This window comes from Rhamphochromis sp. 'chilingali' (genome assembly GCF_963969265.1).
Source record: "Rhamphochromis sp. 'chilingali' genome assembly, chromosome: 12".
NCBI lineage: Eukaryota > Metazoa > Chordata > Actinopteri > Cichliformes > Cichlidae > Rhamphochromis > Rhamphochromis sp. 'chilingali'.
Window position 1 is genome coordinate 34882242 of NC_137939.1, and position 12716 is coordinate 34894957.

General features: G+C 42.7%; 1 protein-coding gene across 3 annotated transcripts in view; it reads left to right on the forward strand.

Annotated features, from left to right (window-relative positions):
* Positions 1 to 12098, forward strand: part of gripap1 (GRIP1 associated protein 1) — a 46631-nt gene extending 34533 nt beyond the window's left edge. For all 3 annotated transcript variants that reach the window (XM_080898127.1, XM_080898128.1, XM_080898129.1), the window contains 4 exons: positions 726 to 842; positions 1272 to 1365; positions 4245 to 4417; positions 9230 to 12098. In XM_080898127.1, the coding sequence (XP_080754253.1) occupies positions 726 to 842; positions 1272 to 1365; positions 4245 to 4417; positions 9230 to 9310 (465 nt within the window). In that variant the 3' untranslated portion in view covers positions 9311 to 12098. The remainder of the gene's footprint in view (positions 1 to 725; positions 843 to 1271; positions 1366 to 4244; positions 4418 to 9229) is intronic.
* Positions 12099 to 12716: the final 618 nt, after the last annotated feature.

Consider the following 12716-nt stretch of genomic DNA (forward strand, 5'->3'; position numbering starts at 1 on the left):
ACAATGCAGGAACTCCAGGAACACTTAAGAGAAGAGGAACAACTTTATTGATTGACCAACGTGTAAATCTGCTAATAAGCTCTCTTATCAAATAGCTCACATGCCTCCATAATGGAAGAGGAGAAGTTCTGTCTTAGAAACCTTTTCTCAGGTGGAAATACGACACTCTCACAGTTGCATTTGAGAGTCTCCTCATGTGGCACCATAAGTTTTGTTTTTTTTTAAGAGGTCTGTAGTTTGGCTTCACTGTCCTGCCATTAGCACCTGACTGTACCAGCAGGAAGCTGCACATCAGACACTGTAACCTCTGAGATACAGCGAATGATCAGCTTTTGAGTTTGATTAAACACAGAAAAAGCAGTTACAGCGACGAGTCTATTACCAAACATTATTGTGTCTGTTTTCCTGATGATTCTGGCCAGTGTGTTTAACCCAACTTAAAAGAGTGGTTATAAAAGTGTTGTTATTTCAGTCCTGGCGTTCCACACATGTGCAGTACATCAGACACAGCTTCAGTACTTTTTCTTTACAAATAAACTGTTAACGATAAGGCAGCCTCAACCTCATCCGATTCTTTAGGACTCTTCCCTGTGACGTGTCCAATAATGTGACGAATTCCCTCTTGGTTGCGTAATGAGCTTCTGGGTTTGAATGAGCTCTGAAGTGCTATAAAGCAAGGCAGCAGAGCTTTCACATTAACTGAAGCCTCTGTGTGTGTCTGTCAGTCCGGAGGAGGCAGCCCTCAGTCTCAGCGCCCCGCCGAATTATCCGATGATGAGGTCGGAGAGCTGTTCCAGCGGCTCGCTGAGGTTCAGCAGGAGAAATGGATGCTGGAGGAGAAGGTGAGGAGTCTTTGGCTAAACCAGAAAGCAAACTATATGTCCTGTTCCTGAAGTCCTAAGCACATGACACAGGAGTGGAAAACTAACAGAGAAAGCAGAACATTCTCCACGTCCTGATTTAACGCCTCACTTGTGCCTTTTAGAGGCTTTAATGCTTCTCTTTGTTATTCGAGTCAACAGTAAAACGTCTGTCCTGTTTTTAGATGCAGGTTTGTATTTTTAGATGCATTATTAATGTCTGTTTAATATTTAGGTAGTTTGTATAGTAGCACTGTGAGGCCAGTGGATAATTCAGCAGAACTTTATTAATCACTTAAATATTAATAAGTTGTTTCAGGTTTAATGATGCTAAAGAAAGGACTTAGTTTGTTGTTACATAAACACATTGTGACATCAGTGAATACTAATTGTGTTTTTTGTCTGTTTCAGGTGAAACATCTGGAGGTGAGCTGTTCATCGATGGCTGAAGACATCTGCAGAAAGAGCGCCATCATAGAGACGTACGTGATGGACAGCCGCAGAGGTGAGAAATCGTTTCATCTCCTCACAGAAACATCTGGAACTTAACTGTAGTTAGTTATGGAGCATCTGTGATTCAGTTTTTGTTTCAACCACAGACCAGGAACATTTCTTTTAGCAAAAAAGGCAAAGACATGTCAAAGACGGCTGTTGGCGTCATGAACGTGTGTGCAGGCAGGAGTGGTCAGAAAGTGGAGATGTGGTGTCGAGTCCCAATTCATGGGAAACAGCCATGAATGTCATGTCAGGACTGCTGTGGACATCCACTCTGTGACTCAGCATTATTAATAATAGTTAGCTCCTGACCTAGCTAGCTACATTTCAGCTTTTTTCTTCTGTGGAGCCGTGCTCGATGCTCACAGGTGTGAGGTGTGGTGATTTTGGGTCTGTATATTGTCACTGAGAGCTGAGCGTTAACATGGTCATCTCATCTTTAACTGTGAGTCACGAAAAGCTACTTTAGTTGAGCCTAAGACTAAAAACATGGAGCTGGAAATGGATATGATATCTATCGATACTCTGTTTGCTGCTACAGTTTTGTAAACACCGGAGCTGGAAATGCTGTCCTCACAAACTTTATGACATCACCATTGCTAAACGACTCCGGGCTCTTTTTCTGCTTTATGATCTGTAAAGTAAGCACCAGGTAGGAGTGTGATGTAGTTCAAAGAAAAAAAGAAAAAGATTTTCTTTAAAATGCTGATTATCTTCATTTTTAGTGTTTTGGAACATTTAACAGACCGAGGTACAAAACGGTTATTTAATATGTCTTTGAAATAATCCTCGTCTCAGTGGTAAAACTGAGAGAAGAGTCGCTGGTGCAAAGTGCTAATCCAAACTCTGAGGTACTTAAAGTGCGTCAGTCAGCAGAAAGTTAGCCAGCTCAGCACGTCGTTTATCTGACAGTGACACTTAATTAGAACCACTTTAATCTGCCGCTTCACTTACCTGCGCTCAGGTTTACATGGACTCTTTGTGTTTGGAGAAAACAGGAACAAGCGGTGGAAAAAACAGGCGTGCTTAACACTTTCATGTGCCGCTCGTGCCGAGCCGTTTCCACTGCAACACGACGGAGAGAAGTTCGTGCTGGACGGATGTCAGGACGGAGAAACTCGTTGGTCTGAGTGATTTTCACTTTCCCACGTCTCTGTAAATACATTTGTACGTCTCTGATGTTTCACCGCTGCTATAGTTATCCGCTCGTCCGTCTTCAAAAGGTGACGCTGCCGTGTGTGAAGTGTTTTTAATAACTTGTTCAGCTATCAGCAGACTTATTTTTCAATTAAGTATCGTCCTCCTCGTCTGGCTGAAGTTATGTTCAAGGTCATCATTCCTGGCCTCACATACACTTTGTTTGGTCACACCTGGACCATTTGCCAGATTTTGACTCACCTGAGGAGCACCAGTGTTCACCGCACAGGTGTAAGAGGTGCAGAGGTCCACTTCAAGCGACTGATTTCAGCTTGTGTTGTAATAAATGTGGCTCTTTAGAATGAATTAGAAAGTTGGTCGCTGCTGCAGAAGGATATGATAGATATTGTGTGCCTTATTTTTGTGGCTTTGATTTCTGTGGTAAAAAAATCAAATTAAAGCCGTAAAATAGAACAATCTGAACAATCGTGCAGTCTGAGTGTGAACTGCAGATGGACTGAAATGTGGCAGGTTTGGATTTTAAACAGAAGTAAACAAAAAGCAGCTTCTCATGTTAATCCTCTCGCTCCCCTCAGTGTAAAACTCTTTGAACGACTCTGTGGGAAATGTGCTGTATAAATAGTTACCTTTCCTCCATCCCTCCCCCCCTCGTCCCGCTGCCTCACGCTGTCCTTTCTCTCCTGCTGTTTTCAATTTCATGTTTGACTGCTTCAGCCCTCCTCTGTCTCTCCATTCCACTCCCATTAACGCAGTAATGATGGTAAATCTAATGGGCAGTAAAACTGAGAGCGGAGCTGCTTCTCTAAAGGCTGGACTGTCTGTGTGTGTGTGAATATTTCAAACTGCACTCGTTAGAAAAGCACTCGCACACACAGTTATATGCTTTACATTCAGTGTTCATTTACATTTGTTTAAAACTTGTCTTGAAAAGCTGACTGAGCGCGCTGCAGTCCGTTTAACCAGCTGCAGAGTTTCCAGCATGATACGAGGAGCAGTTGAGTGGGCGGTGCCTTGCTTGAGGGCTTCTCGGCAGCTCCTGGCGAGATGATGACTCACTGATATTGTGATCGCCAGAATCTGGGTGAAACAGCTTTGGAGGGATGACAGAGTCACCCCAGTAAACCGTATAAACGATTTATTGTGATGATAGGAAACACATCGAATAGATGAGCTGCCGATGATTGATGACGGGGTTAGCTGACTCGGCTACCAAAAACGAAATGTTCAAAGCCACCTGTAACTACCCAGAGTGTCCTGCACCACAGACCTCGTAGATAATGTCCATGATCTGTGTTGCAAACTAGCAGCGTGGGAAGATTTTTGATGTAGAACATAAATGGCTGTGTGTCTGCTGTGCTCGAGTAAATACAGACGTAACTATTCAAGCGGTGTGTAACCAAGCAGGTGAGCCTGCTGGTACTATTAGCACTGCTAATGTTAGCCACGCTGTGTTTTCTTACCGTTAGAGTCAGTTTTTAATGTCTGTTTCCATGATTGGTGGCGAGCTTCACCTCTGTGTTTTTGTGTGCAACGTTTGGTTAGAAATAAAGGAAAACACCAAAACAAACAAACCTCCTGTTTCCACTCCTCACCCTCCTCTTCATCTCCTTGTTCTTATCTCCTTATTTCCCTGTTGTGACTGCTTCTGGTGTTTTCTTCGGGCCGTTTGACCAGCATGTTTCTTTTAAAACGAATCTCTGTTGAATCTCGCGTCTTTGCTTTTCTGCTCAGATGTGTCGGGGAGCACGGTCGGAGGTCACGGAGGCTCTCAGGGAGACCGGGGAGGTCTGGGTTCGGTCCTAAGAGAGCTGGTGAAACCAGGAGACGAGAATCTGAGGGAGATGAACAAGAAGCTGCAGCACATGTTGGAGGAGCAGCTCACCAAGAACATGCACCTGCAGAAGGTAACGGTCCACACCAACGTGCTACATGGACAGTTTCCACGGGGTGAGGGTTTAGTTCTATAAAATATCCTTTAAATTACCGATTCAAACACACACAGGGTGGATGATTTTCATCTTCACCGACTTGACTGTTTAGACCAATAACAGCAGAAAGAACAGCCTGGAAGTTTCACAGGTGGCTAAACAATGTTTTTTCAGATTGGCTGAGACTGATTGAAGTGTTTCCACAGGTCTTATTATTAATTTTTAATCTGCTAATCCATCAGTTTGCTGCATTCATCTTTGTCCAGGAAATCTTCATTGATCTCATTACTGAGAATGATTAATTAATACAGCTGAAAGAAATCTGATAGAAACATCAATAAACACTTAATAAAAGACTGAAGATGAAACACGCAAACAATGTATGTACAGTTTCATTAAGGTAATGTACACACACGGAGACCATCAGCCTTGTGGGTTTCTTTATGTGGTCACTCCACCCTTTTCCAGCTAAGAACCATCAGCTCAGACTTGGAGTTGATGGTTCTCATCCAAACCACTTTGCCCCAGTGCGAGGTCATCGCCAAAACAGCGAATGTCCATGGTCTACCACTCGCTTTTATCTCACACAAACAATTACACACACGCAGTAACAGCAAGTGTAGCAATCTGTGCTGTGCATACGGGCGCTTTGATGAAAATCTAACAGCACGCCACGTCAACGCAACTGCTGTGATTGGCCTGTTCCGTAACATTGATTCCTCCTATGCTTTTTCCTCATATAGCATTTCACCGCAGGTTTGAATGAATCACTGAGAGAATATCAATCATTGTCTCAGCATAAGGAATAATCATCGCTCTTTCAAGTGTCAGATCTTCCTAGAGGGAGATCGTTGAAAGCATCAGGCGTGAGGTAAAGTCCAAAGATGTGGAAACACTTCAGGGACAAACACGTTTGACTTTGAAAAAGAAACAAAAAACACGCTACAAGAAAAAATGGGGGGAAAAGTCCTGACATATTATTTTTTTCTATCGTGGCTGGAACACACACACACACACACACACGCACACACGCACACACACACACACACACACACACACACACACACACACACACACACACACACACACACACACACACACACACACACACACACACACACACACACACACACACACACACACGGCGAAGGTGAAGTTGTACAAAGATTCGCTCAGAAGTCTAAATCAGCCATAAATGGGGATGTTCATGGTTTTTGAATAAAAATAAAATAGCTTACAAAGCTTAACCTTACGCAAAAACAAGTTTGTCATAAAATATAAAAAAAATTTACGTTTTTACGGACATCTGTCCGATCTGTCTTGTGCATGTAGTGTACCACTACCACCACAAGGTGGCTGTAATCTATCTGCCAGCTGTTTGCCAGCTTACAGTTCCGACAAAAACGGAGGAAGCAGATGTTGTGTGTTGGATTAGAAACGAGAGCACAAACAGGAGAAAGATGCACAGCCAAGGACGACTTCAAAAAGTAATCGAAAAATTACTTACAAGTCTGCTGCATCTAAGATCAGTTTTTAGAGAGCGAGTTGGTTTAGGGCAGAGCTTCCCAAAGTGTGGGGCCCGCCCCCTAGGGGGGGCGCAGAGCCATTGCAAGGGGGGCGTGGCATGAAAAGGGGAAAAAAAACAAAAACGCTTGGACACTGCTAGCGTAATGGACAGGTTTTTGACGGGGCTCCACACGAACGCAAAGCAGGAGATGAAGCATCGCTGAATATGTTTCCAAACCAGCTTCCTTCCAAGACAAAGACTAGAAAATATGGTGAAGCATCTTCCCTTTGGTTTCACCTGCACAAGTGCCAAAGTAGGTCTCCCTGCAGAATTGGTTTTCCCTTCATCGGGAGCAGCGCTGGGCTCTTCAAATCACGGACAAACAGGATCCCACATTCTTGGCTTTTAGTTCACAAACACTTGTTGTAATGACTAACTGCTCCGGACTAGGGATGGGTATCGTTTAGGTTTTATCCGATACCGGTGCCAAACCGGTACTTTTGAAACGGTGCCGGTGCTTAAAGAATGGAGAACACAAAATTGGTCCAAAAACCTCTCATGTTCAGCTGTTTTTTGTAAAAAGATAACAATGTTAGCCTTTTCTGCAGCTATGGGGCATATATGGTATCACTCTTGGCTGGAAGCAGTGCTTAAACAATGGAAAAAACCACAAACTTTGTCCTAAACCTCTCATGTTTAGCTGTTTTCCACTTTTTCTTTGGTCATTTTAGCCTTTTTGGCCAGGGTGAAGGGAGCATCTGCCATCAAACAAGAGGACAGCTGCATGTAGCTATGATGATGTTTGCTAGTTCACCTTACATGCATTAATGTAATAACGTGGTTAGCCTACTCAACGTAAATTACACACGAACAACATTAAGCTACTCACGCAGAGAAGAACGGCTGCTGCTGCATCATCATCCTCATCATTTCTGCTATACTGGCAGGGCTAGGGGCCAGGACTCTCCTCTTCGGGCACCGGTACCCATCCCCACTCCTGACAGTTTAGAGATGTTTGCTCTTTATACAGTAAAGTTACAGCGGGATACAAATAACATCAGGCTGATCCTGCCGTAATTTGTTCCCCCGGTTCAAATCACAGACAAACAGGATCCCACAGCTGTTTGTTTTTGAACCCATTTTGCACAGAGAGGCATTTTTTGATTTGATAGTAATGCTGAATAATATTACACAGGAAAAAAACAACTACACGCAAAATAATCACACCGTGACGCCTCTGCCTTTGTAAATGGAGGGACAGTAACTGTGTGTGTATGTAAGCCTGTAAAACCTGCAGACAGTCAGATTAACAGTATTTTGTCTCTATCTGCTATTCATCTCATGTAAACAATAACGTGGCCACAGCATGACGTGAAAAAAGGGTCATACCTTTGACGCTGCGTGACGAACTCTGTATTCCTCGTCCACACATAAACGGAAAAAAGGAGTTTTAAAAAAATCTCCGTTTTCGGTGATTCGAAACGCCGTTTACGTGGACGAAACGGCTGCGTTTTCAAAAATACCCGTGTAGGTGCGGACGCAGCGTAAAAGAGTCAGTAGATTATTTTCGTACTACCTGCAGATTACTTGTATTTGCTTAATTGTTTAGTAAATGTTTGAGGTGTGAAATAAACCGCAATGGAGCAAAATATGGGCGTGTGTGGTTGGAGGACGTGTTTTGTTTTTTTCTTGGGGGGGGGGCATTTTTCTTGTAAAACAAAGAGGGGCCTAGCGAAAGAAAAGTTTGGGAACCACTGGTTTAGGGGGAGAAATTCAAAGAATTGACTTTAAATGTCCCATTTGTCAACATTTTATTTTGAAAAATCGTTTTCTGCTGACCAGTGCAGCCACATCCCATTCAAAAGAAAATGGCTACATATCTGATCAATCAGCTGAGAGAAAATTCAGTTTTCAGAGCCTTCAAGCACAGATCAGTGGCTTTAATCATGGAACAACCTTTTTCCATGAAATGTGTCTTATTAAGTACTTGTGTTTTTCACACTGAGCGTACTGCAGCTGTTAGTAACAGATGTTGTAAATTACAAAATGATGTTTTACTTGAGGCACTTGCTTGAAATCATTTCAATTACTGAGTTTACAAATTTATAGCTTATAGGTTTGTAATAATTCACTTTTGTGATACAGACTATAGTCTGGGCTCTGCTGTTATTTTCTTTTAGCTGCAGATGAATTAAATGATAAAAGATTACATCGTATCTCCTGGTCTTCATGTTCAGAGTAAGATTTTATCCAAAAACGGGTGCTGCTGTTTCAGAGATGGGCTGTAAAGCTGTTGATATACCGTAAATGTCGGGCTATAAGCCGCTACTTTTTGCACAAGCTTTGAACCCTGCGGCTTTTAGTCAGGTGCGGCTTTTCTATGGATTGTCCGTGATTTTTGTCATATCGTAAGACGATTTGTTTTGTGTGTTCCGCTGTTGTACGGCACTACGTTGCCTGGCGGAAGGATCGGGGTTCAAGAGTGGTATGTTAGTCACATGTCCGTCCGCCAGGCAACGTAGTGCCGTACGAAGTAGCGCGAAAAACAAACTTCAAAGTAGCGCTACGCGTTCAGCGGGAGGCGTGGATGATGAGCGGCGATAAACTTGCAAGTTATGCCCAACTCCACCGGTGGATTCTGACAGCGTGGAAAAGTGTGAAAACATCCACGATCACCAACGGATTTTGAAGGGCTGGACTGCTGCATGATGGAGAGGAGGACACCGCCACGGCCCTTCTGAGGGTGTTCGACTCTGACACTGACAATGAGGATTTCTTTGGTTTTGAAAGTGACAACGAAGGAGAGAAGAAGAGTGGATGACGAAGCCATCATGAGCCTGTTTGTATCCGACACTGGAGGAGAGGACTTTGGTGGTTTTAGTGCGTAGGAAGAAGAGAAAGATGGTGAATGACTGACTTTTCTTCTTGTTAAAGCTGTGTCACTGCACCTGAGCCTAAAAGGTAGTCCGAATCTATTTTTCTGGTGTGCTGTAGGCTACTGTTATGTACTACATGTGCAAATATGTACCCATAACTTGTTTTTCAAAATATTAATAAAAGTGATGTCTCCAAACAGCCATCTCTTTCCTGACAATTCCCTTTGTGCATATTCTCTTACATATGATAAGTCAACATTGAAACACCTGCGGCTTTTGGTCAGGTGCGGCTAATGTATGTACAAAACAGGATTTTCCCCTGATTTTAGCTTGTGCGGCTAATATTTAGGTGCGCTTTGTAGTCCGGGAAATACGGTATAAACATTTTCTTTCTGTTTTCTGCAGGACCTGGAGCTGTTGTCCCAGGAATTAGTTCGTCTCAGTAAAGAGAGCAGTCCCGGTAGCAGTGCTGCTGGGTCAGGATGAGGCTATCACCTGGATTAATCCATGCAGTCACTTCCATCTCACCACTACCATTCACCTCAGCTGGAAGGTGTCAGCCAGACTCAGGCTAACACCTGGAACCAAGTTTTCTTCCTTACCCCATCTCTGCGCTAAGACCTGCTGTAGGCTCTGACTACTGCCTGAAGCTGTTATGTTTTCACCATTTCAGCCTGGGTTGTGACTAAATGCTGAAATAATGTCCATGTCATGCTTTTCAGCCTGGAGGAAGCAGTACTTTTTAAAGGCGTAGAAGAAGACACTGAATGGAAACACTGAGGATATTAAAAGCTGGCCTCAACTCATGTACGTCTATGTTGAATGTACTGTCATTAGAGCGCACTGCTCAGTTTGCTCTGAGTCCTGGCTACGACCTGCAGTGGTCACATTATAACAGACTCGTGCTTTCTGTTGTCTGTAAATCTTTGCTTTCACTGGTTTCTACTTTATGTCTTAACACTCTGTCTGTCTGTCAGGGCCTGGCTATATCCTGAAGGACGCTTATCCTAAATGACTGACATTGGTTCCTGTATGCAGTAACTCTGTTGTGATCTGATTATGTCCCGTCTGCTAACGAATCGCACATTACTGAGTATGTGGGCTATGTCTATGCTGTCAGCTGACCTTTTTGATCTTCTTAGGGAACCAAATGTAAGATTTTTATGAGGTCATCATGACACCTGAGTACCCCCCCCCCCCAAATTAAAAGATGCAGTATTTGCATATTTTATTCTGAAAGTTCAGTTCGCCACTGCCTTGTCTTTCCTGCCTGCATGGTGGTCAGGTCTCTGTTGTGGTGTCCTCTATGTCGTTCAAACTCTCGTCCAGATGTGTTCACTTCTGACTTTTATATCAGTGGCTACGACCATCTAACCACCAACAGACCCCCAGAGCAGACCGTAGACTCTGAGGTGAATGACGTCAAAGACACCACAGAAACTAGGCCAGGAAAGTAGTACGAGGCTAGCTGTTTGTCAGCAACTGAGCTTTCAAAATAAAATACTTACTTTGGACTTTTTAAGCAGTTTCAACCAGAGAATGAGCGATAATCCACCAGCTGTTGCAGCTTTAATCACCTTTTCTTTGGTGAAACTCAAGTTTTACACGATATAGTGAAACTGTGATGACACTAAAAAAAAAAAAAAACACTTCTTATTAAGTGTTTTTCTAAAAGAACTTCATTCCATAGGAAAGCTTGTTTGCTTTAACAGATTTAACATAACCACCAGAAAAAATAAATGCCTGTACCTTAAAGACTACCTACAAATGTTCACGTTAAACTTCCTGTTAATCTGTCAGCTGGTGTCACACGTTAACTGATTGTGTCCTTAGATTAATTAAGAGTTGCTTTATCTGTCTGTGTTGGGCTGTGGCTACGTCCAGGAGTTCACAGTGTGAAATGTCTTAGGCGTCACAGGTTCTCTGTGCAGCTATTTTGCGTCCCGGCCTTTATTTATTGCTTTTTATACACTTTAGGATGCAAAATGGTCTCCCGTGTGTTTCAGCGCCTGCCACCAGAACAGTCATTAAAATTCATCAGGGATGGCAAAGGGATCCAGGCTTAGACTATTAGCTGGATTTTCAGACAGTTTCTTTTGTCGAACCTAGTGTGACCGTGTTTCTGTGTTTCGATGGCTTTTATTCAAAATAACATCTCCGAGAAATAAAAACTGAAACGCTAAAATATTAAAACAGCAGATTTGGTGATTATGTTTCCCTTTGTTTTAGTCGGGTTACTCTGGATAAAACCTGGTTTAAAAACATCATTGATGACAAACAGCAATCAGTAATAGCTGGACAAGGAAAAATCTGCACAGCTTTAATTAGCGTGACGCAGCCTGGGATCCACAATGGTTCAACAAAAGCTAAATGACTGCCTTGGTGTGGTCTGTGTCTATATCCTGGATGAAAAGAGCTCTAACATTTCTTGCACTATTATCAGTTTGTGAATACTTCCCTCTTTACCGGAGTCACCAAATGGCACACAACAAAGACAGTTTTCAGGGTTTTTTTTGCTTTTCTGCAGGGTGGGTCTATTTCCTGCTCTATAATGTTCACTGACTTTGACTGTATCGTTGCATTTATTTCTGTTTCGTGAAATCTGACAGGAAGTGACAGACACTTCCCTTTTGCTTTGCCTTTGTTTCTTCTGGACTCTGGCCCTGGGCCCTGACTATGCCCTGGATTATACTCTGCCCCAGGCTAGCTCCATCTAACTGGGCTGTGATTATATCCTGGACATTATGCTTGTAACAGATTTTGTGTTTTATGTTATAACTGCCTGTATATCACTGCTTTTTTTTGTTTTTTTTGGGTACACTGCAGCACATATCCAGCACCGTCTGATGTTAGGAGTTTAAAATGTCAACATGTGGGAGGAAAACTCGAGCTGTTTCTGGTGCAGCTTTAAGGATTTTCAAATCTTAAGCTCAAGGGTGTTTAAACCAAACGTTAAGCAACTGAAAATTCCCCCAAAATGATCACTTAGCAGTTGAGCTGCACCACAATCAGATCTTTTTTTTTTTTTTTCCACTTTTGCTTCAAAGATGGCACTAACCTGATCCACTGGGATTGGTCTATGTGCTGGACAGGGACTCGGCTGGAGCTTTTTGTTTGCAATGTTTAAATCTGTACATAAACGCTGCGATATGACTTCTAACTGTATGAAAAATCAACTGATCTATTTATGAAGCTGATAATGATCATGACGCTAATTATTGTAACTATGACGAAATGTGATTTAAAAAAAAAAAATACTGTCTGAACATGATGATCACGTGTTCGGGTTTTTTCGGCTCAATTTTTCCAACATTTTACTGCCTTTAAATCAAAGCCTGATTTTGGGGATCTGAACGCAGAATTCTCCTTCATGCCGTCAAATATGCAGGACGAATGGTGGTGCTGATTAGGCCTGGACATTTTATCAGATTTTAGTTTCAGTTACGACTTTGCCTGCCAATGAATATGAAAGCGGATCTTATCAGGCGCGCCCCATTTCTAACAGGGCTCAGTGGTGGCATTTGATAAAGCAGCTCAAAAAGAAACCAAAGGCTTATTTCTCTTTAGTTTCAGCTCTTTGTGTCAGTCCAGACTAAACCTTTCTAATATTATTAAATTCATCCAGTGTTGAGAAGTCCTACCAGACTGAAGTTTAAAGACTGTACAACAGCACAAAAACTCTCTGTGGGGTCATCGAGGGGTCACCAGCTGTTACCACCTAAAAGTGAGATGTTGCAAACAGTAAACATTGTAAAATATTGTAGGTTAATCTGTGGAGGATGATCTGGTTGCCTGCAGCCGTCTGTTTCTCAGTTGTTTTTGCCCGTCTGCGAGACAAAGGTTGGTTGTTGGCTGCAGCTCGCTGTGCTGGATTGGTATCTGTCTCACAGAC